This window comes from Danaus plexippus, assembly GCF_018135715.1.
Source record: "Danaus plexippus chromosome 3 unlocalized genomic scaffold, MEX_DaPlex mxdp_30, whole genome shotgun sequence".
NCBI lineage: Eukaryota > Metazoa > Arthropoda > Insecta > Lepidoptera > Nymphalidae > Danaus > Danaus plexippus.
The window spans coordinates 1,279,029-1,304,627 of NW_026869845.1; the positions used below are offsets into that span (position 1 = coordinate 1,279,029).

General features: G+C 36.5%; 1 protein-coding gene across 7 annotated transcripts in view; it reads right to left on the bottom strand.

Annotated features, from left to right (window-relative positions):
- Positions 1–608: 608 nt before the first annotated feature.
- Positions 609–25,599, bottom strand: part of LOC116769771 (anoctamin-6-like) — a 59,056-nt gene continuing 34,065 nt past the window's right edge. Inside the window, exons 24-37 of one of the 7 annotated variants that reach the window (XM_061526917.1) lie at positions 21,077–21,160; positions 20,853–20,971; positions 16,131–16,303; positions 15,966–16,056; positions 15,722–15,809; positions 15,161–15,322; positions 14,792–14,817; positions 14,136–14,245; positions 13,971–14,058; positions 13,632–13,749; positions 12,345–12,428; positions 4,860–4,917; positions 2,008–2,075; positions 609–873 (exon numbers count right to left, since the gene is read on the bottom strand). In XM_061526917.1, coding sequence (XP_061382901.1) covers positions 742–873; positions 2,008–2,075; positions 4,860–4,917; positions 12,345–12,428; positions 13,632–13,749; positions 13,971–14,058; positions 14,136–14,245; positions 14,792–14,817; positions 15,161–15,322; positions 15,722–15,809; positions 15,966–16,056; positions 16,131–16,303; positions 20,853–20,971; positions 21,077–21,160 — 1,401 coding nt within the window. In that variant the 3' untranslated portion in view covers positions 609–741. Of the gene's footprint in view, positions 874–2,007; positions 2,076–4,859; positions 4,918–11,764; positions 12,003–12,344; positions 12,429–13,631; positions 13,750–13,970; positions 14,059–14,135; positions 14,246–14,504; positions 14,669–14,791; positions 14,936–15,160; positions 15,323–15,721; positions 15,810–15,965; positions 16,057–16,130; positions 16,304–20,852; positions 20,972–21,076; positions 21,161–25,599 lie in introns of those variants that run through there. The other 6 variants (XM_061526918.1, XM_061526916.1, XM_061526919.1 and 3 more) reach the window with 6 other exon arrangements.

The following is a 25,599-nucleotide window of genomic DNA, read 5'->3' on the forward strand; positions in this document are numbered from 1 at the left end:
AGTGTGAGCAAGAATTGCATGAATTAATTAATTAGATTGAGAAAATATAATCACATCTAAACCAATAAAAAATGTAAAACAATAAATTGTCCGATTTATCCTGAAAACATTAACATGTTTTATTATGTACGTCCTAAGCCACAAGATAAGATCTCAAACCATGCTGCCTAATCACTCCTCTTTTATAATTTTAGTGATTTTATTGAACATTGCGTCTTTCGTTAATTAAGCATTTCTTTTATTCGTTTCACATCTAAGGAAACAGAATAAAAATTCTTGAAATTCAGTTTTGTTGACCTTTTATAAAAACCGTAAATCAGGTGATATTTCGGTATTGACTTGATACTTAAAAATGTTTTTAACAATTTTCTAAGAAACGTATATTATTATGTGCAAGCTTGAAATGCTTATTTCATTTACGATTGACAATAGAAAATCCACAGCGGTGATCGATTGTAATTTTTGAAAGTCATAGTCGGCAGACGAGCGTATCTCATTAAATTATTGAGGTCACGTAAATATAAGAAGTATTTAAGCCTGAATATTAATTGGACAAACAATTTCACTTTGAAATGAAACGGAAAACCAAATAATAACAAAAACATAGATTAAGCCTTATATGAGATTCAATCTTTAATTGATCCCACAAAATATTTTTATAAAACTCATTTACACAACGGATAAATAAACAGATTTCAGTATAAAATAAGTTAACCAAAAACTGTCATTTTAAAATTTCAACTAGTTAGCGATTCCTTTGCGTATTAAGTATTTATCTTTAATGCGGTTTTCCTTTCTAATTTTCTCCTCCAGTGACTCACTTGTCGCTGGAATTATAAAACGAAGAAAAAAGTTGAGCACCACCCCCAATACCTGTAATTAAAGATTGTTTTTATTTATCTCAAGCCCAAGAAAGGAGCATACAAATAGGTAAAATATTTATATCTATTACTTGTCGGAAATGGTGAATTCCAAAAACAGTCTGAATGAACGTTTTTACAAGACCTTTGGGTTTATCTAATGCTGAACTATCGCAGTCTCCACCAACTTCAAGTTGTTAACTTCATGCTACACTTTATATATGCATCAACGTTATTTCTTCTACTCACATGGCTATAACATGCTACATGATAGACTATAAGATTTCCTCAGAAAGCTTTAAAATAGGTTTTTCCCTATAATAATTCCTAAAAGACCATCGCAAACCCGAAACGCAATTCCCCTGTTGCTGAAGATATCCAGGGACATCAGAAAACGCTTACCTTTAGACGAAACGTCGGGGCCGGATTTAGCTAGCGCATAGTCAAAAGCAAAATATTTTAAAGGCCTTTAACCAACTATAGGTTTTTTTAGTAAATTTATATTTTTAATTAAATTTATATTTAACGATTTTATTGATAACCTACGCGTATAGCTAAATGTTTGGTTGTTATAAGTAGTATAGTTACTTCACCATGTATTCTATACTTTATTGTAAAGTCGTGGTGGCCTGGAGTTTAAAAGGCCCGCTTCTCACACGTGAGGGCGCGGGTTCGAAACCTGGCAAGTACCAATGTGATCTTTTCCGAATCATATGTACTTTCTAAGAGTATTTAGGCACCACTGACGGACGGTGAAGGAAAACATCGTGAGGAAACCTGGTCTTATAATTTCAAATTATGAGATTGAAATCGCCAACCCGTCTTGAGCAAGCGTGGTGATTAATGCTCTAACCTACTCCATGTGAGAAGAGGCCTTTGCTCAGCAGTGGGCTCCTATAGGCTGATGATGATGATGATGATGATGATGATGATGATGACCATGTATTCATTATAATTATGTTTTGAAAAAGTTATTATGCTTTGCAAATATGTGAGAACCTAATATATCGGAATCCAAATTTACACAAGACCCGTGGCAAATGCTAATGTTGCCTTATCTAGGCACTACGTACCGTTTATTCGTTTACTACATAAAAATTGAAACGAAATTATGAACTCATACAATACTAAAAATCGTAAATCTCACCATTACCAATATTACGTAACGAATACCGAGCTCATCCTGTTGTAATGGTATTTTTTTATCGCAAAAATCTGTAAAAAAAAAGACAATAGTAGTTTTACTCTAATTACGTATTTACAAGTTGGGTACTTATTCCCAATAGTTACTCAGATTAATAACACTCGTTGGTATAATAATTAACAGTTACAATGTTTTTATATAACCATATGTTTATATGGAACAGGTACTTATATTTGTTCGAAACTGGCTAGCCAAATATAATAAATATTTATTAGGCGTTAGTTTAAAGTGATACGGGATATTAGCGATTAAACATCCTAGCGTTTCTTACAATATAAGCAAGTTTCTATATTTAGCCAGCCAGCTTCGAATAAATATAAGGATCTGTTCCATATTACCTAGGTAACAAAGAAAATGTTTACAAAATCGAAAACGGCTTTCGAAATAATCTTCGTTCTACTCTACTTCTACTCTACTTCGTTCGTAAAGCGAATACCTTGAATTTTATCTTTAGTTCTTGGGAATAAAAAAAAAGTCGCAGGGTGGCAGGTCAGGACCGCATGGCAGATGACTCATTATCTCGACACCTGCTATAGTGAAATATTCAACAGTGCGTTTTACGGAGTGCGCTGAAGTTTTGTCGTGGTGAAAGAGGATCCTGCTTTGACGGTTCTGCTTTCAAATTTTTTCCACAACAACATCGCTATTTGCGATTGATATACCTGTCTGCAGTAACTGTCCTTCCACCTTCTAGCACAACTGTCGCGAAACGACCACTCCGACCAAATGAGGCAACCATCTTTTTTCCTTGATTTCCTTTCTTTACCTTATTTGGCCGATCCTCGAAATGAAACGCCCACTGAGCTGATTGTCTTTTGGTATATGTAACGATGTCAAATACAGCATTTGAGTCACCGCTGTTGAATTTATCTAACATTTGGCGACACTAGTCATGCGAAGGTGTTTCTGATCATCAGTTAAAGTAAAGGGAATCCATCTGGTATTAAGCCTGGTAACGCCTAAATGATCGTATAATTTTTTTTTTTGAACTTAACTCACACCAATGCCTAGGATTGCTCGTATCTGTTGATAGGTTACTCTCTTATCTTCCTTTATCATGCGTCGCACAGCACTGTTGTTATCTTCAGAAGTCGCTGTTTATGTACGTTTCTCACGCGGGTCATCATTGAGATAGTTACGTCCACGCTTAAACTCGTTAAACTAATTGTAAATAGTGGCACGAGTTGGAGCTTCATTAAGAAATGCCAATCGCAGCTTATCATAGCTATTTGAAGAGCTCTAAAATTAAAATTAAAAAAATTTCATTTGCAATGTTACTAAATGGGGCCGAGATTGTTGGGTGCAGCCACAGCACTTATACTCCCGAACCTGAGAGGGCCCACATCGTCATGCCGGCGCCTTTATCTAGATGTTGTGAAATCTATAGCCCTGTACGGAGCACCGGTGTGGGCGAATTCGCTTAAAAACCAGAGCATCGCCTATTTACGTGCGGCGCAAAGGATGTTGGATATCCGCACGATAAGGAGCTATAAAGCTATCTCTGCCATGGGATTTGGACGCGAGGTCTATCGTGTTACTATACCCGTGGCGCGAGGATTTTGCTTTGGGTTCGTGATCGGGTAGCCATAGTGGGAGGCCGCGGGCTGGGTGAAAGCGTTACCTTAGCTTCCCCCACCTTTTGTGGCGAGGAGGAATTACGCTGGTTTTTTAGTGGGTCGATTGGGCGCTTTATATAGACATCAAAATTGTCTAGGGATATTACATGAAAGACTTCTTAACTTAAAAACTATTTACTGTATAAAAAAAGTTTATATAAAAAATATTTTCTTCTCCACCACTTCTTTCCAAAGTCAAAAAAATAAAAAAACTCATTTTGAAACACAAGAATGTCGATTATTCGAATTCAGCCGTTGAAGAGTTAGTTCATGTTACAATAAAATAGTGAAGTTCTAAAAAATTAAAAGTGATTACACATTTTCTTCTTTTCTTCAATTTTCCTAATTTCAACGTGTGTTACATTTATTGTTATGTCACGTCGACATATGACAAGGGAAGAGCAGATTAGAGCTGTAGGCGTGTTGAAAGCGGGCGCTATACAACGCGTGGTTGCTGAAACTCTGCAAACCGGCCAAAATGTAATCTCTCGGTTATGGTCACGTTATCGTGCTACAGGCGATGTCGCTGAACGGCATTCAGGCAGATATCGCATCACCACTCTTAGACAGGACAGTTTTCTTCAAAATATCGCTAGGAGACAATCCAATATTACAGCTATGCAAACTCTTCTTCATATATAGTTGAAATTTTAACCAAATCACCCTAGCCGTTTTATATCATTAGCAGCGCCACCTACCGGGTCAAGCTGTAATCGTCCCGAAAACTAAAGAAAAACTTATAGGTACATACGAATTACCAACATACTTACGCCCGTTATTCCTAGGCCTTATCAATGGTTAGCAAAACACGATTAGATCGTTCTTACTAACCATGCGTTTACGTATACAGCGTGAACTTGTATGAAGAAATTTTGTATTAAGGTACTTTTTCTACGCGAACTGAGTCGCGGGCACAGCTAGTTATGTATATGTAGACAACCGTCCCAATAAATATACCTTTGCATATCTGCTTCCTTTTGGTTTTTTTCTTTGTTCCCATATATTCATAAGGGGTTTATACCATTGTTATTGTATTTTAATGACAAACATATCTTAAACTAAATAGTTATACTACTTATAATATAACAGTTTATTTGAACAAAAATGTTTCGACCAAATTTAATTAACATTACCAATTATTCACATCTAAAAAAAGGATACATATGACTGTAAACTTACAAGGATACCAACAGCCACTCCGTCTCAAGTAACTCTCCATTTCTTGATATTCTTTTTCCTGTAAAAATATATATAAAACTAAGCCAATTATAAACAACATATCTTCTTTTTAAAACAAAATGTTTTCTTTGGTTTCTTTTATTTGTTGTTGTTAAAGAAGTCAATTATTTTTTTAATATTAAGTGAACAGCGTCCAACTATCATTTCTCCTGGTTGTAGGTAGAAATAAAGCCAAAAGTAGTTATCACACTATTCCGGTAATAGCTTATAAAATTTTGCCTTGAAACAAAGATGCAGGAAAACTGTTCCAACCCCTTGCTGTGCACATGAGAAAGGAGGAAGAAGCATATCGTTATCGAAACTCGGAATACTGCTCTGCTTGTTGTCCGATTGTAAAAAGGGAATGGAAGAATTAAGTAGTCGAATTCCTGGGAACAAACCCTAAGTGTATAGTCTACAAACCTGAGAGACTGACAACTTTGTCTGCGTTCAAGGCTAATTAGATTGGTATTAAACTTATCCCGGTTACCAACACGTCTTTTAACACCTTATTTCATGTAGTATAAAAGCTGTGAGATCACATTTGGCAGCACCTGCCATAATCTGACAGCAAATTTCCACATTTGATCAGGTTTGTGCTTTATAAAAAGCTAAACAACAGTAAAGCTGTAGCAGTGCAGTTGTTCTTTACCCCTTTTTCCATAAATATAATATACCAAAACATCTGTATTCGACCAAATTTTCACGATATCGATTCATATTGTAGATCACTGAGAGGAGGACTATTGTATTCTACGTGTGCCATAAGGTGTCCGTTCAATAAATGTTTCACAATTTTCCAGAGTATGGAGGTTATAGAAATGAGACGTTTCGCATAAGTAGAAAGGTAGTAAGTTCATTCACGTTAAAACTACTCGGACTTTTCAGAACCAGTTTAATAAGATGTAACTTTATTAATGGGATAACCGAAGTTAGGTAATCTGGCCGGTATGTGATTGTTGTTCGGTCTAGACTTTAAATTTATATGAAAAGAAAATGGGAAAATGGGAAAGTGGGAACATGGTTGAATTCTCTTTTGCCGCACCGAGTTATGTCCCTCGAGTTTTATCGTCGAAAGTCAGTGTTTTTTTAGACTTTATAGTTTTATTAGTCTGTAAAAAGTTCTACTGCAAAGAGTTATGCTATCTGGATCTGTAGGGAGAAGATGGTCGTAGACACATATCACTTCGTACACATACATTACTTTTTTAGCTTTTTTTATAAGATGGAAAAGAGAGCAACAAGGCAAAGCTCCGCGCTTCCCTACCAGCCGGAACCGGCAAGACAACCTTAAATAAACACAGTCTATCATTATGGTGGGCATTGAAGTCTCAGTATATTAAGTCCTAAAAAGACTACTTGTTCTGAAAGGTGCCACAGTAGGCTCACAGCAGCAGCATCACTGAATTGTTCAAATATCCGATTTGTTTCAAATACACACAAACTTGTTTATACCAGATAAATTAGTTTGTCCCCGTATGTGCACCAATATCCCGAGTGACGATTATTAGGAAGCTGGAAAAATGCTTTTCACTTATAAAAGTAACATTTTCGCATTACCAAGCGTTTTCTATAATTCTAAGCTACATACTCCCGACGTTTCGGTTACTGTTATAGGCAATATCATATTTTCTGCCCGTGCAAAGTTACTGCAAAGTTTCGCTCCTAGCAGGCTCGTTCCATCTAGCACTCAATCATACCCAATGTCCATAGAAGCGCTCGTAAAACCTAACCCCGTGGAACACCCCTCGACACCATCTTTCCTGTCATCCGTAATGTCCCAAATACCTAATGTTTGTATAGGATTGTTAGTTTTTTATACCAGTAATTATGAATTTTGTCTATACCCGGTAATTTCCAATTATGTAATATCTTGAAACTGCACATTTCATATTGATCTGGATTTGTTAATTTCTATAAAACAATCTTTCGTTTGTGGCAAATAGTGTATTATGATCCTTGCGTTCTTGTGCTTTCTTGTATCTTTCTAGTGTGTACACCTTTTATGCTAGTTTTGGTTTTGATGTGTCTAAAAATTCTTCTAGTTTCCTTTTGTTGTCTTCTTGTCTAGTGTGTAGAACTGTGGTTTTATATGAAGCTTGAACTCTATTATTACTACTATGTCGGATCTATTGTTGTTAATATATTGTGTAAGTCTGCTACAGTCCGCTTTAATTTTTCAATGGCTTTTTCTAATCTTATTCACCATTATGGCTTTTTATGTTAAAAACGCCCGTTATCTATATTGTTTTCTATTTCGTAACCAATTTCTGCGACTACATCTAACACTGTACCATATTTAATTTTATCTATGTCTGTAATTTGTGAATCATCCGAGAGAAATCGATTCAGTATGTTTTCTTTACGTAGATAAGTAAGTTGGGTGAGTTTGATACTGTATTTTAATTTGGGTTATCTAGGTCAAAAAGTTAGCTCCGTCTAAGAATATAGTGTAAGGGCCATATTAAATTTATCTAATATTTCCTCTGTATATTTCTGTGATATGTTTGGTTCCTGTTCGTCAAAATTTCAATATCATTTTTTACTGTTAATGTTATGATTTCGGTTTGTGTCGCGATGTGTAACTGGGATTGTGACTGAGCATGTGTTGGCGAGTGTGGGTGTATGTGAGTGTCTTGTATTTGTGATTGAATTACTCATTGTGAACTGTGTTAGATTGTGTTATTTGTTGTATTAATAGTGTCTACGTAGTTGTTCTTGTTCTTTTTGTTTGAGATGGTAGAGCCTAGCTGTGGTCAGTCACTTCTGGGCTGTCTCGGCCGGGGAAGTACCATCCTCTCACAAGGTAAGCGTGAAGTAGCTTTTTATGGCTGCCTTTTGACCGATGAGTGAGAGAGCTGGTTCCCCTTTCCCTGTTCCCACATTTTCCTGCCATTTCCTTATTCCCAATCCTTCCTCTTCCTCAAAGTCGAAGGCTGGCATGGCATCCGCACATATATGAGCGACGGTGACTACTGCCCATCAAGTAGGCCGTCTGCTCGTTCGTCACCTTTCACTTAAAAAAAACTAATTTTTTTATTGAAATTAATAATTATTTGCCTACTTAAACTCGCCGCTGTCGCGATAGCCCATGTTCGAGCCATAATTACTTGACCACAGCTGGGCTCGACCACACAAAAACTAGATGTACTTCTTCCTTCAATCGATTCAAGTCAGTTTCTGGTTGTAGTTTATTACGTATAATTATTCTTCTTTGGTTGGAAACTCGTTGTTCAGTAACGTGCACGTATGTATATGTGCATGATAAACAAGATAACATCTTTGATCCATCTCATGCGCACTCTTGGAATGGCAATGTTGTTTATAACCCCTGCTATGAATTTGAAACACGTGGTACTTATTGAAAATCGTGAAACGGCAATAGAAATATTAACTAAAACTTGGGCCTATATATGTACAAAAATCTGAAATGACTAAAACGATGTTACATGAACGTTTTTATCAGTTTAAAATGTCAACATGAGAAAGCATAGCTCAACACATTGCTAAAGTTCTAAGCTTGGTAAAAAAATGAAAAGAGAACAGAGAGGACAGCAGTGACACATCAATTATAACTAAATTATTGAGAACATTGCGCCCAAAATATATATCTCTTCGTCAGGCTTGGATGTCACTCGATCCGAAGCAAGGAACCATAATCAATATGATAGCTCATTTGGTGGACGAAGAAGCTAGCTTGAATGTGGAGGAAGAGAATGAAACAGCTTGATTAGTGGCAAAGCAAAAACTCAAAGAAGAAAAATAATTTATTTTCGATAGTGAATAATGAATCAAATAATAAAACACATAGATTTGTATGTTATAACTGGGGAAAACGTGGTCACTTTTCGCAGGAATATCGAGTGCCTAGGTCCAAAAATAAACAAAATTATTAAAAAGACAAAAATATGTTAGTATTTAATGTAACTAATAGTAGCTGGAAAGATGATGAAAGCTTCAATTGGACTTTAGACAGTAGTGATGGTGGTGAGTTATATAATCTTCATCAAAATTAGTAAATCAAGAAGCAACAGAAGTGATGGGTCAATGAAATGTTTTGGTTAGCAAGTGTGTTGACGGACAGTGCGAGAAAACTATTCTAAAGAATGTTTTATATGTTCCAAAATGGAGAAAAAAAAATTTTCTGAAGGAGTTTTTACTAGACAAGGTTATAGCATCATTAAGAAAGAGCTGCCTTAATCTACAAAAATGACAAATTAGTGATGTGTGCATCTATACAGTGCAACAACTTCTATGAACTTAGAAGTTAAAACAATTCAGCACCCGGATTGTAATATGGTGAAAAAATTTGATCTTAAGACATGGCATGAACGACTGGGACACTTGAATGTCTAAGAAATACAGAAAATGTGCAAGAATAATGTGATTACTGGTGTGGAATTATCTGACGGTGAAAAAATTGTTTGTGAGGGCTGTGCTTATGGCAAACATGCTCGTCAATCTTTTTAGAAATCAGAGCGAGGACCATTGCAACCAGGTGATGTTGTTTACAGTGATGTGTATGCACCATTCAGTGTACCATCTGTTCAAGGTATGAAATACTTTTTTATTTTCAAAGATGCCGCAAAAAGTTTTAGATATGTGTATTTTCTAAAATATAAATGCGATGTGTTACACTATTTTTAGAAGTATAATTCCAAAATTAAAAATATGTTTTCACATAGTTTACGTTTAATAATACTGACATACATACTGACAATGGGGGTGAATATATAAACAAAGATTTTAAAGAGAACTTAGATAATGAGGGAATTTTTCATGAACTCACAGCTCCTTACACGCCTGAGCAAGATAGCCGTTCAGAAAGGGAGATATTAGAACAATAGTTTAAAGTGCTCGATCAATACTTTATGCAAGTAAGTAAATGACGGTGAGAAGCAGTAAATTGTGCTGTTTATTTATTGAATCGAACATCTTTCAGTCAAGCACCAAATTTAACCCATATAGAACTGTGAAGTGGTGTGCAGCCTATTTTGGGCCACTCTGAGTTTTTGGATGCGAAGGATAAGTGTATGTCCTAGACAAGTTGCGAAAAAAGCTTGATAGTAAAAGTCTTAAGTTGATGCTTGTTGGTTATAATTATGACAATTAGAAAATGTATGATCCCGACGCTGAAAGAATAACATTATCAAAAAATTTCATTTTTAATGAACAGAAGAATCCTGAAATTAATAAAAATACATCTCAAATTTGTATATGTGATGATGAGGAAAATATACAAGCAACTGAAGAGTTAATAGAAACAAATAATAGTAACCAAAACACAAGCGAATAAAGCAATGAGAATGATGATAGTATACATTCTGCTACTGATATATATGATGAGACGTATGAACCTTTCCAAGATGTTGTTATTAGTGATATAGACACCATAAATATTACTTTGACACGACGAAGACATCAATATTATGAAGCAAATTTGATGGAGTTAAATGCACCATTGACATACAATGTAGCTGTAAATAGTCAGAAATGTAAATTATGGTTAGATGCAATAAAAGAAGAACTGGAATCTAATCGAAACAATAAGACATGGAATTTTGCTGATAATAAAAGTCAGAGAACTATTACTTCAAGATGGGTTTTAATATAAAGATGAATAAAGATGGTAAGGTGGATAGATACAAAGCTCGAGTTTCTACTCGGAGATCCACACAAATAAAAGCAATAGATTACAATGACAAATTTACACCTGCTACAAGATAAGTCCATAAATATATTATTGTCTAATGCAGCTCAATATAACTGGAAATTAAGACAATTAGATGTGAAAACAGTTTTTTTATATGGTGAATTAAAAGATATTTTTTTTGGAAGTTCCAGATGGAGTGTTTACACCAACAAATAAAATATGTAAATTGATTATCTTTATATGGTTTAAAATATGGCATCACGTTGTTGGAATAAGTTATTAAATAATTTTCTATTAAAGATTGGTTTTATTCAGTCACTAGCTGATAATTATGCATTTGTTGGAAATTTTAATGGTACTAATTATTATATAGTATTTGTAATTTTGTATGCGGATGATGCCTTAATAATGTATCCATCGAATACTATGTAACATGAAATCGTTAACTATTTAAAACAAGGTTTAATATCAAAAAGTTAAGTTTAGATAGATTTGTATGCTTTAAAACTGATCAGTTTGTGTTTATAAGTCAAAAACAGTATATTGATCATATTATAAACAAACTTAATATGACTACAGTTCATCCATGTAAGGGTATTACAATTGATGTAAATTTTGTGAATAACTAAGAATATTAATAATGAGCAAAGTATTTTTCCCTATAGGGAAGCTATAGGTTCTTTATTGTTTTTATTTACAGCATCAAGACCAGATACTTCATTGAGGTGTAAATCTCTTAAGTAGATATATAAATAATCCAAGATTATACTATGTTAATCAGCTGAAAAGAATAATAAGATATATTTTAAAGACTAAAGTTTTGTGTATTAAGTATTCTGGTCACGAAAATTTAATTGGATATTCAGAATCAGACTTTGCTGGGGATTTAGATACAAGAAAGCCAATAACTGGGTATATAAATATATATATGTTAAATGGTGGTCCCATATCTTGGGCTAGTCAAAAACAATCTTGTATTGCCTTATCAACGACTAAGGCTGAATTTATGGCTGGATGTGAAGCAGCCAAGCATTTATTGTGGCTAAAACAGTTTTCAAAGAAATTGTTATAAGTCAAAATTGTACCACTTTATGTATTGTTAACCAGAGCACTATCAAACTTATAAATAATTCTGTTTATCATAAGAAAATGAAACATATTGATGTTAAGTTTAATTTTGTTAGGGAGAAAGTACAGAAAAAGTTGATTCATATCACATATGTTTGAAAATCTGAACAATTAGCAGATATTTTAACAAAAGCTTTACCTACTCTTATATTTGAAAATATAAGGGACATAATATTGTCAGTTTTGTAGCTATTAAGTTTTTGAGTTTCTTTTAAACAGGAGCAATAGTATAATTTAAAGACCTGTTTGCTCCGGAAATATTCTTAAATATTTCTGCATTCTTGTAATAATTTTACGCTAAATTTAATTGTTTTTTGCAAAGTCTGTGAATAGAACAAAATTTACATTTATATTAATAAAATTTTATAAATTTAAATCCACGTTACTAATATTAAAATAAGGAAAGTAGACAAATACCATAAATTTTTTTTCACATGGACTTATGAAAAAGATATTTTAGAGCTTCTATAATTCTTTCATTATAATATTTTTCTTGTCTTGAAAACAGTTTATCGTTTTTAATAAAATGTCCATGTCATAAACTTTTCTTACTTTTATATAATGCGCTCGAGAATAGAGTCATATAAAGAAATACAGAGAAGAATACATTTTGTACTAAATTTAAAAAAATTACAATTTTTCTCATATTTAGTTTGAATACTTACAAAAATACCGGATCTGTATAGGAATTTACGGATTCTTATGTATGTTCTATGAAAATGCCATGATTGAAATAGTAAAACTGTTATCTGAAATAAAGGATATAATATAATTAAAACGGATTATAATGATCGGCGTTGCAAATCAATAGAGCGACAAAACTTTGAAATAACCATAATACGACAGAGAGTATAAAATCCTCAAACACCCTAATATTATAAATTTTAACTACTAATAGAAGGGTGTAAAAGATTTGGTTGTAAAACTTTTTAAACTGATTCTCTGAGTTCTCATTAGCCCCATCACAAGTTAAATCATTATCTGTTTTATTTTTTGCAAGAATAAGTAGATAATGACGTACCTACTTTGCCTGTTGTTATCGATCTCATCTTTAACATTAATCTACTAGATATCAATTAGTTATATAAACAAATAAGCGAACATAGTTTATACAGAAAATTTGTTAGGTACCTCATACCTACTAATAGTGATATTCTTTTCTGTGCGTTATATATTTTTTAGGAAATTTAACCCATTTAATATCCAGACCAGACATATTTATGAATTCGTGGATTTTAAAGCGTGTTGTGATGATAGAGCTTACGGTTCCTTGGGGAACCAACATCCCCAAAGACCATACCATCAAGGTCAACAAATATTTCGAGCTCACTAGTGAACTCACTCGCAATAGGTTCGTCGTGTATTTAAACGCGGTAGAGGTGGGAGCGAGAGGTATAACGGCTAAATCTCTCTACAACCTACTAAAAGACTTGGGCCTGTCCAGAACTCACATCAATTCATTCTTAAAGCGTTCTTAGACGGCAGCCCTAGTAGGTTCTTTTTAAATTTGTTTAGGTAAGGAGAAGAGCTTGGACAGTGGAGGTGAGCGTTTAACGCGCGTTAGATATGGGCCCCTGTAACCTACACCTGGGTCGCAAGTCCCAGGCACTGTTGAAGCTCCTCTCCCTGCAACGCGATGGAGCCGGCACCCACACGGTGAATCCATTGAATACTAAGAGGTTTCGTCTCTTTAAATCGCCATTTAATTTTAACATAACAATTAAAAAACGGAAATGACAAGAGGCTATCAATAAATGGCAAGGACTACATCTATATTTCATCTAAATACGAGTATAGAATACGTCTTTTTGCTCTTGTTTAAAAATTAAGGCGATGTTATGAATGATTTATCTAAAGAGTAAGTAAATACTAAATATATTTACGATAAAACGTTAAACATCAATAAAAAATGAGCTAAAGACAACAGAAACTATAAAAAAAATATATATTACGTTAAAGTACGGAGCGATATGAGCAGTAATCAAAAATAATATTTTCCAGAATCCAGGCCCCGAATTGTTTATTAGTAAAGGTCGTCGGTGTGTTAATAACAGCTCGTAGGCAGTTTGCCTGAAAAACAATTTTAACGAATGCAATATAAAAAATTGCCATAACGTAGCGTAATATGTATATCATTCATTGAAATTTTGTTATTAGACACTAAAAAGAATTGGAGTGGCATGAAAGATAACGTTACATACGTGCTACGTAGTCTTAACAATAAAAAAAATCAAAATCTGTATATGGTAAAAAGTAGGCATTTGAAGCATTGATTATTAATTAATAATTACCTCAAGTCCCAAAGATTTATTATAAGTATACATAACGACGCCAAAGGAAATAACATCGAATAACAAGTGAGAAGCGCAAACTGCATCACTAAAATTACCGACAGTTTTTTTATTAATCATTAGAAATATGAACCTTGAACACACAAAGTTATCTCTAATACTCACGGAGTTTATGATATCCTTTATGAAAAAAGTTTTCTGTTATTGGTTTAAGTTTGTATTCCCTCTTCCAACACGGAGCGTTTTTACAAAAAAATGAATAATCCGTTTGATGACTAAAAAAAATATAATAGTTAGTAAGCTACAGAAAAACAATGTACTTGGTCGATATCATATTAAAATGTTTTATAATTTTGTTGTCGAAAAATGGTAAATTTGCAAATCGTCGAGTTTTGCGATAATAGTCTACTCAGTAATTTCAGAATTACAATGTTTTTCTGTTTTCTATCAATATAAATTAATAGAGATTTTTGTGTTTTTATCATTAGATAAATCTTTCCAAATATTAATTTTTAAGCAATACCAGTTTTTTACCTTTTAAATAGATCAAAAAGCCTAAATATGACATGCTCTAAAATTGTCATTACAACTACAGACAGACAAATTTCATCTAAAGTTGAAGATAACATGTTGTTCATTCTCCCAAAGGGACCCATGTAATCATTCAAGCTTTCCCAATAATTTTTAAAGAAAAAAACCTAAAATGTTTTAAGAATCACTATTAAAAATCTTTAAGAAAAATCAAACGAGCAATTAAATAAGCACTTTTTTAATAAATCTTTAAATAAGTAATTATAATATATAACTTTTTTAACACTCACCCCCAAATACGAGAAAATAACGAAGACTGTATAAGAATTCATAAAACAAAAGAAAAACAATTTTATTGATATTGATATCTCATGTTTAATAAATGTTTTGTAATTTTCGAAGTTCGTCATTAACAGTGCTAGTACTATGAAAACCTTAAATTTAATAAAAACTATTTTATTTTAATATCCCATAACCTGTAACTCCATAAGTGGATATAACCCTGAATGTATATGAATTATAAACATCTATACCAATAGTTAGCAGGTAGCTGCTATTGACCGATTGAAAGAAAGATTAATAGTAACTAAATTTTAGTTGCAACGAATGAAATTGAAACAACAATACAAATTTTAACAATGTAAATAAAAATCTCATACCTCCTTAACAACGATTGTAAGGATTGCATGTACGAAAGCCATCTCAGCCATATACGTGTATTCGTGGTCTTTGTAGAGTTTGCGTCTTTTATTAGTCTCTTGTAAACGTTTCCAACGAGGGTAATGCCACATAACTAACGAAAGCAGAACCAGGAAATACGTCTAAAAAATTCAAGGATTTGCTATCACCTAATTAATACTGTCCTCCTTCATCAATTAACCTAAAAGGTAAAATGAGAACCACATTGCATATTATTATAACATTTGAATCGTTTCGTTAGCGTCTCTATGATACGATAAAGATGGATAAAAATATTAGATGGATAATATAAACACTTATTCCTATTATGATAATAGGTCTAACGACAGTGTAATCTTGACAGACGCTTTTCATAACGCTTGGAACTAGTACTCTTATCTGGGTTACTATTACATAAATGTATAAAACTCTGTAACCATTATTTTCTCGATTAATTAAGGTGTACAATTCAAAAGAGAATGATAATGTATTGGAGTTGGTTAGGTCAAAAAGCACGAAGAGCTACTGTTACTTTACGTTACCCAAAGGATTGCAAGTGCAGCGGTTAATAAATTGACAACACTTCTTATTCCAATTGTTAAAATCGATGACAGTTCATAGCGTTGAGGTCTGAGAATTAAACAAATCTATTACTTCAACCCCCTATACAATTTCATAACTTATTACATTATCTTTGTGGTCTATTTAAGTAACAGCAGTATTAACTTAAATTAAGGCTATAAAAACGAAGCAGAATGGATCTAGACTTTACGTAGTTATATTTACCTGAGTAGATTACTAATATGTTTCGTAGGTACTTCCCAAATCCAAGATAGATATCTTTCTCTGTACCTCAAAGGTATTAAAAAGAATATTCCTGGAACAATTTACAGATATTTCACTTTTGTTTAACTTTCTTGTTGTAGAAAATAAAAAATGAAACAAGTTTACCCCAAATCACGACATATTTTCCATGGTCTAGAGTCACTTTCTTGTCAATAATTTGTCTAAATTTTGATCTCTGGCAATACGCTTTTTGGTACAGTCTTGGACAAAGAGTAAAGTTTCGGCACTCAGAGCATAAATACGTTCTAATATTTAGCTCGCACGTTAATTTTGGTGTACTAAAATGTAATAAGTGTAATGTTAAAGAGTTCATTACATCAGAGTCAATAAATACTATTATAGAATAATTTTTTTTAAAAGCTTGTTATGCATTTTAAAAGTTTTAAAGTTTTTTTCAAAAAGAATCTCAGATTCTATAAAATACTTTTTCTATCAAATAAACCGTAGACGAACATCTGCGATGAAAAAATACTTCTATCTTTTATAACAATTAGCTCAATTGCAAGAAAAGGATACAAAAATTATTGTAGAGACAATATAAAATTTGACAAAATTACAATATTTTAATGAAAGCGAAGCGGAACTTAAAACTGTACATATGATACGTCAACATTTCCTTGAAATGAAACAGCCCTTAAGGAGATCTTCAATTTCATAGAAATAAAAGCAATTAGAAAACAGGACTGCACCCATGTATATATAGTAACACGGTTTTTATCATGTTCTTTCTATACTGCAAAGTTAAAAAAAAATATTGCTCTGGACTTCCGTAAGATAGCCTGATAGATGACCCGATAGATAACACCTTTATTTCCATATGATAGTATATTTAATAGATCCCATCCAGAGGGTGTCCTACTAAGTATTTTTCCGATATTTAGCCGTGGGCATACGGGTACGCGACCCCGGATCCTCGAGCCACCACTTTCATACCTTTATCCTCAGTCCATGAAGGTGGTGTCCTGTACCTCCCCCCATTCCCCTTCCTAACCTCTTTCCCCCCTTCTCTATCTTTTCCTTTCCTGGTTTTACCCGTAAAACGGGGTTTTGGAGGTCAGACGGCAGTCGCTCCGTTAAAACCACTCCCGCCACTCACATGGTTGGAAAAGTTTATGGACTGGGTACAGCTAGGGCGTCGCCGATAAACGACGCGCAGGCACATCGCCCTACACCTGCGATAAGTGGGCAAGGGCTACCGTGTCAAGTACGGGCACGGCTAAAGACGTCAGTACCCCAAAGGAAACTCCGCTTTGCAACGTGGAATATTGGCTCTCTAACCGGACGATGCAGAGAACTCACAGATGTACTCATGAGAGGTCGGGTCCAGTGTGCGTTCCTGCAGGAAACTCGCTGAAAGGGCAATAAGTCTCGGAACATCGGACAGGGTTACCGGCTGATATAAACTGGGTCGCCTTCAGGTAAAGCTGGTGTAGCGGTAGTGCTATCTGAAGAGCTTCGGAATGGTCTTCTTGAAGTCGATCGTCGCTGCGACCGCCTGATGCGGGTGCGGGTACTGATCGAGGGAGTGATTACTAACTTGATCAGTGCTTATACTCCTCAGGCTGGATGTAGCGGGTCCGAAAAAGAGTCATTCTGGGAGCAATTTGAAGAGGTTCTACGTGCTATACAAGCTGCTGAAGTAATCATAGTTGGGGGGGACCTAAATGGCCACGTAGGTAGGGCTGCGGAAACGTTTGATCGTGTACACGGTGGTTTTGGTTATGGTCGCCTCAATGCAGAGGGAGAAAATATTCTCAGAACCTGTATTGCGTCTGACTTAGCCGTCGTGAACACGTTCTTCCAAAAGACTCCACAGCACCTTATCACGTATAAGAGCGGGTCCCACTCAACTCAAATAGATTATCTGCTGACCAGACGGTGTCATATCGGCAAGGTGACTAACTGTAAAGTCATTCCTGGTGAAAGCCTGACGGCCCAACATCGACTTCTTGTCATGGACTATGTCGTTACCCCGAAAAAGAAAGTGGTCGAGAAACGTAAGCCTCGCATCAGGTGGTGGTTGCTGAACGGAACGATGCAGACCAGCTTTCGGGCAGAGGTTGAGAGTCAAAATCTGTCGACTAATACCGAAACTGCTCAGGAAGTTTGGGATCGAGCCCAGTCAGCAATTATCACAGCAGGTAAACGAGTTCTAGGCCTTTCTAAGGGAGGACGGGTCATTGACAAGGAGACATGGTGGTGGAATGACGAAGTGCAGGAGGTGATTCGTGAAAAGAAGACTGCCTTTAAGAAGTGGCAGCAATCAAACTCTCCTGAAGACAGACTAGAGTACATAGCAGCGAAACGGACCAGTAAAAGGGCTGTTGCCAGAGCTCGCAGTGATAGGTTATTACCATTATATGATACACTTGAAACTGCGGAGGGGCAGAAGCTCATTTACAAATTGGCACGAGCTCGGGATAAGGCGACGCAAGATATCGCAAAATGTCTTAGCGTCAAAGATTCCCAAGGCACGCTGCTGTGTAATCATGCCTCTGTGAAGGAGAGATGGAGATGCTACTTCAAGGAGTTGCTAAATACTCAGCACCAGTGCAGTCTTCCAACCGAAATACCTCCTAATCTTGGACTTATTGCCCCGATAACACCTGACGAAACTCGGAATTGTCTTCGACGCATGAGGAATCGGAAAGCGGTGGGACCTGACGATATTCCGATCGAAGCGTGGAAATCATTGGGCTCTCTTGGTGTGCTCATACTGACGGACCTTTTTAACCGCGTCTTGAACACTGGGACTATGCCACATCAGTGGCGTTATAGTTATATTACCCCTATATACAAAGGCAGGGGCAGTGTTCAAGATTGTGGTAGTTATAGGGGCGTTAAGATCATGAGTCACACCATGAAGCTCTTTGAGCGCATGATCGACCTCAGGCTCCGCCGAGACTGTACTGTCTCGGTATGTCAATATGCATTTCAGTCAGGATCGGGCACCTTGAACGCCACTTTTGCCATCAGAACTCTGATGGAGGCATACAGGGAAAAAAGGAGAGCTCTGCATGTCGCATTCCTAGATCTGCAGAAGGCCTTTGACTGCGTGCCTCGTCAATGTATCTGGTGGGCATTGCGATTCAAAGGGATCCCTGAGGCCTATATTGACATCATCAGAGACATGTACCGCGATTCCGTTTCAATGGTTAGGACTGCTGTTGGCGATACAAAACCCTTTCCGATCTCAGTAGGGGTTCACCAAGGCTCGGCTCTTAGCCCTTCTTGTTCAATGTAGTGCTGGACACTGTCTCGGCTAACATCCAGGACCAGCCTCCATGGCTGATGATGTATGCCGATGACATAGCGCTCATTGATGAGAGCAGGTTGACGCTAGAGCGAAGAGTGAACCTCTGGAAGGGTAGGCTTGAGAACGGTGGTCTTAAACTAAATGTGACGAAGACCGAGTACATGGCTTGCGGAAACCCGGACTCTTGCACTATCCATATAGGTCCTGAACCAGCCGTTAAGTCGGAAAAGTTCAGGTACCTTGGATCTATTCTTCATGAGTCCGGAGGCATCGATCACGATGTCCAAGCCTTCCAAGTCCAAGGTTCTCTTATATGGAAGCGAATGTTGGCCAACACTGTCCAGGCACACTCAGGAGCTTCACGTCACGGAGATGAAGATGCTGAGGTGGATGTGTGGCGTAACGCGGGCTGACCGTATACGTAACACATTTATCCGAGGTAGTCTTGGAGTCCGTGACGTAGCGGATAAGCTTCAAGAGAGTCGCCTGAGATGGTATGGCCACGTTGCACGCCGGCCTGAGAACTACGTCGGAAAAATTTGCCTTGATATGTCGGTCCCTGGAGCAAGACCCCCAGGACGCCCAAGAAAGCGATGGCTGGACACCGTGAAGCAGGATATGAGAGCCAATGGACTTACCACCGCAGATGCTAAAGACCGTGCAAAGTGGAGGAGTTTGAGCAGGAAGGTAGACCCTGGCTAATGCTTGGATAATTGCCAGGAAGAAGAAGAAGAAGAAGATGGTTCATACTTGCTTGAACAGTACTGTTTAGGGTTGGGGTTGGATAATATTGGAGAACTGTCAACCCAGAGAGTGTCCTACTAAGTATTTTCCGATATTTGGTCTTGGGCATGCGGGTACGCGACCCCGGATCCTCGAACCACCACTTTCATACCTTTATCTCCAGTCCATGAAGGTGATGTCCTGTACTTCCCTCCCATTCTCCTTCCTAATCTCTTTCCTCCCTTCTCTATCTTTCCCTTCCCTGGTTTTACCTATAAATTGGGGTTTTGGAGGACAAACGGCAGGCGTCCCGTTAAAACCAATTCTCGCCACTCATATGACTGACAAAGCTGAGGTAGATGTGTGGCGTTACGCGGGCTGTACGCATATATAACACATTTATCCGAGGTAGTCTTGGAGTCCGTGACGAAGCTTCAAGAGAATCGCCTGAGATGGTATAGCCACATTGCACGCCGGAAAAATTTGCCTTAATATGTCTGTCCCTGAAGCGATGTCTGGACACCGTGAAACAGGATATGAGAGCCAATAGACTTACCACCGAAGATGCAAAAGACCGTTCAAAGTGGAGGAATTTGAGAACGAAGGCAGCCCCGCCTAAAGCTGGGATAATTGCCAAGAAGAAGAATATTAGTGAACTGTACTATGAATCGATTTCGAAAACTAAAATGTAGCAATATTATATTAATTATTGTATTCGCTGTATTTACTATTTATTTTTATTTGTACCATCGTAAAAAAAAAAAATTAAAATAGTACCAATGGTATAATACTGTTTCCCTTCATAGGTAAATTTTTATCATAACATGAATACACAATCGAATACTAACAAATGTGCTTCAAAAGTGTCTTGATTTGAATACAGTCGAAACGTAGTCACAAAACTAAATAGGACAAGAATTATAAGCATTATGTTGAAATATTCATAAAACGCCATGTATTGCGCAACCTAAAAAAAATTAAGTTGTAATTAAAACCAAGATTTATTAAAAGATCTGCCCTCTTGTATAATAATTTTTATAAGCAATTCCTATTAAAGTTATAAATATCTTACCCTGTTTCCAAAATACTCGTGTACCATATGAATTGGTTGCGTCTTCCATATATTTATTAGTCCTAACCATTTATAAAACAAAATCTAGAAAACAGGAAATTAGCAGTTAGAAACAAGTTACGCTAGCTGTGTGTGTATACATAGCTAGCTTGAATTTCTGGTTTTCTTCGGCTTACCGTATGGGAGAAACAAACGAACAGAATCAAAATCAAACAGAAATCACTAAACCAATATGACTTAAAATAAATCTTACAATTTATTCTTAATGTACGATCAACTCGGTATAAGCTTGTATAATGTATAATTTTAAAATAAAATCTAATGCTACTGATTGATATATACCAAATAAATAAAAGTAAAACAGTATAATAATTTTATTAGAGGTGAGAGTGAAAGTAGTAGCTGTGGTCAAGTAACTTCAGCTCGAGCATGGGCTGGTTTGACCGGGGAAGTACCACTCTCTCACAGAAGATCGGCTTAAAGTAGTTTTTAATGGCTGTGTTTCATCAAACGAGCGAGAGCCGGTTGCACTTTCTTTTTTTCATCCTTTCCTCTACCGGAATGTTTATGTGTGCAATGTTTATGTGCCTGTCGTGCATCAGACGAAATCTGTTTTGAGTTGTTGAGTGTATTTCATTGGCATGGGGATCGGGGATACCCTGCAACTGCGCATCGGATGGGGGGCCCTTCCGAATCCCGTGCCAGTGACCTACAAAACTCGACTCACAATTCAAATCAAGGGCAATGCTCTTTGATATAATGGTTTATAGACCATCAGCATCCTTCCATCATTACCCTCACCTCAAGGCCGGCAACTCATTCGCAACACTATGTTGCAAATGTCCAGATGTGACGGTAACTACTTCCCATCAAGTAGGCTCTACTTCACCATGAAAATAATAATTAAAATCTATTTATAAAATTTGTAACTTGCGATTTAGCATTCCGGATAAATGCATTTGGTCCTTACCCATAAAATTGGTAGTTTGTCGTACCCGCCACTTTGATTTCAAACATCCCATCTTTGGTGACAAATTACAATTTAAAATTTTTATAGCTATTTCATCACGCATTTTTTTAAAAAAACCGTAATCTATATGTTTTTCCATCTTTCGTTTTCCCTTTATGTCACTCAGTTTACACAATGGAATACTTAAAATATCGCGTAATTTACAAGTATGAGTTCCGCTGTGTCATCAATGCTGCAAACACGGCTCAAAGGATTAACAATGTGTATGGAAGTGGTATCGTAAAATACAGCGCGTTTTTGGTTTCAACATCTTTATTTAGGAAATGCGATATGTAAAACAAGCCCCTTAGGCGGCCGGAGTCCAAAGTTGATAAAGAAGAATTAAAGGCTATTGTGAAAGTGAATCCATCTAAACCACATCCAAGTTAGCTGCAGGCTGCGGTGTTAGTGACAAAACTGTTTTAATCCACTTGAAACAAATTAGGAAGGTGAAATAGCTTCAAAGGTGGGTCCATCATGAATTTGAGGTGATTTTGAATCTTTTTGAATTTGATGGAATGGAGGGATTTTAAATCGAATCATTACCTGTGTTAAAAAGTAGTACTGATACGATAGTCGGACACACTCATACATACACTAAACGCCGGCGAACCAGCCAAATCCTGCCCAAAGTTGTTAATTCACTCAAAAAAAGTTCCTTGTGAGCGTTTGGGACTAGTGCCGGAGTTACTCATTTCAGCTTTCTTAAACCTGTGTAGACGATTACGGCAGATGTGTATTATCAGCAATTGCAATTTATGATAGAAAGCTAGTTGCTAAACATCCGTTGCTGCTAAATCGCCGTAGGCCGCCGCTGCTTCAGAACAACGCTAGACCGCACACTGCACAACAGACAGTTACACAATTAGAAGAGCGTCAATTGGAATATCTGACGTAGACGTCTTTTGTACCCCCAGACCTTGCTCCGACAGATTACAAATATATATATATATATTTTAAATCCCTCTTTGATTTATTGAAGTACCCACTAATTATTTTTTAAAAAATCTGTATTCTTTATCGATTCTTTCTATTGCTTGTGAACCGTCAGAACAGTCGGAGCTCCGTAAATACGGCAGCGTGAGTCATTTTATTAGGTATCAATCATCGTTGTGTATTAGTGTGATTAATAAATATATTATTTTAGTTATTTCATGAATTTGTAAGAATTATTAAGTTGTTCGTTTGTAATTAGTATTTTTCTTAAGTTGCTTATTCGTCTCAACTTAAAATCAAAAGTGGGATAAAGAACTTCTTGCCCATATATGTAAGCGAAAATAATTTACACTTTTTCTTAATCTTTATTCCTTTAAAGTTATTTAAGTGATCTACCCACCTAGTTTATTATTTTTCTTTATTGTGTTCAAGTGTTGTATAAGTTTAGAAGTATTTAAAAATGGAACGGTTCAGATCACGTAGGTATATGTGAGAGTTGTCAAGAATTAGGTCACGTATTAGGCAGCAGTCTGGACATCGTGATAGGCACACGTCGCGGAATACAAATCATAGACATAGCGGCGGCAAGGGACGGCTTCGTAATCTGCTTATGTAATGGCTCACGTTGCTTAGTGCGGTCAGACTGGGGTGATTGTGATAAGCACTGTTCTCGCGATAATGATAGGTGTCATTCGAGTAACAAAAGTAGACATAGGTCGCGCAGTATTCCGCCGCGGGGTCGTTCTCGAAGTAAAACACTTATTAAGCCGCGCTCTCGTTGTCGTACCGCGAACATAATGCGTACAAGGCTCGATCGCCTGTCACAAGGTCGTCAAGTCCTCTTCTTTCCGGGGCGTTACGAGCGAACGGTGAGGCGGTACTGAGCGACGACTTGAGAAAACATATTGTTATTCGTGGTATCGATAACCCTCAAATTCGTGTTACCGCCGCTAATGCAGACTCGTCGCCTGAAAACATCATCTCATTTCTATCGATTTATAAGAAACTTACTGCAGGGAGGAGCAATTTCTTTGCCATTTCTTAAGACTTATAGGCTATAAATTTGTGTTACTTATAGTAGATGCTTTCAGTAAGTTCTTTTTTTTGTTCCCCATCTACCATAAGATGTTTACAGAACTCAGACATGTTCTGAAGCAAGTTATATTGCTGTTCGGAGTGCCCAAGCTAATAGTTACTGACAAAGGGCGTATGTTCGACTCAAAGGAATTCATGAGAGAGGTTTACCCACTTAACCTCTTAATCGATACCGAAGGGGGTCACTCCTGTCATTCGAGGACTGTTGCGTAATCTGGCTGTTGGATCGCCTTCGGCAAACCGAGTGGCTCTGCGAGAAGTTGCCAGAAGTAGAACTCGTCGGCTACTGAGAGACAACCAGGCTAAACAAGATGAGTGCGTCAACAGACAAAGACGCCCAAAACATGAGTTTAATACTAATGATTGAGTTTTTGTTATCAAGTTTTCTGAGGTCACTGGAGAGTCCGATCCCGGCATGCGCGACAACGTGGTCAAGATGCTACCAGATGGCAGTTATGCTCTCCAACTTCTGAGTGGTGGTTATGGCAAGATGAGGCAGGCAGCGGTGCAGTATATGGTGCCGTGGCGGGGCGAGTGGTGCCCAGAGATTTGTGCTGCCTTTTTGAAAGTAAATAGCGAAACGTCGCCTTTGCGTCCGTCTCATTTATGAGTGAAGTAAGTCACACTTACTCATCACTCCGGCGACATGTCGCCATTGCATATGTCGCATTTATGAGTAAAGTAAGTCACACTTACTCATGACACTGGCGAAACGTATCTATTGCGTTTGTCGCATTTATGAGTGACGTAAGTAGCACTTACTCATCACTCCGGCGAAACGTCGCCTGGTGTTCGTCACCATATGGAGACTTTGGCAATACGTAACCTCATAGACCGGTCAGTGATGATCAGTCTATAGCCTGTTCTGTAAGGGATAAAGCGGGGCGTCACAGCGAACATGTCGTGTTAAACGTAATTACTTTAATTTGGTCGTCTAATAACAAGAACGAATGATTTTGTAGTCTTTCACCAACCTCTGTTTGTTCAATCTAAACGAGACATTTGCCAATGGACATTCAAAAATATAATTGTCTGTCAAAATATTTTGGTCCCACGATGAAAAGTTAACGTCGCATTATAAAATGTATTATTAAGTCGATCAATAAACGGCAAATCAATAAACGACAATTTCAACTTCTTGAGAAACAAATGAATATGCACAGCACAATTATAATATTAAAAAAATCTGGATTTAATTTTAATAAACCAAATAATATTCGAGTTATCGCCGATAACGTAATTAGTAAATATTAAATTTTAATTTATTTTTCTAATTGATATAATTTAATTTAAACTACCAATTTTATTTTGTTATTGGCAGCATGAACTCGGCCCTAATATAATTCTATTCATGTAGAATTTAGTTATATTGGCTAGACTATTATCGCATATAGAAATCTCGACCGTGGACAATTACTTTGTAAAGAAAATCAAGGTGACGTGCTCGTTACAGACTTTCATTTCATTTGCTTAGTGAGAGAAG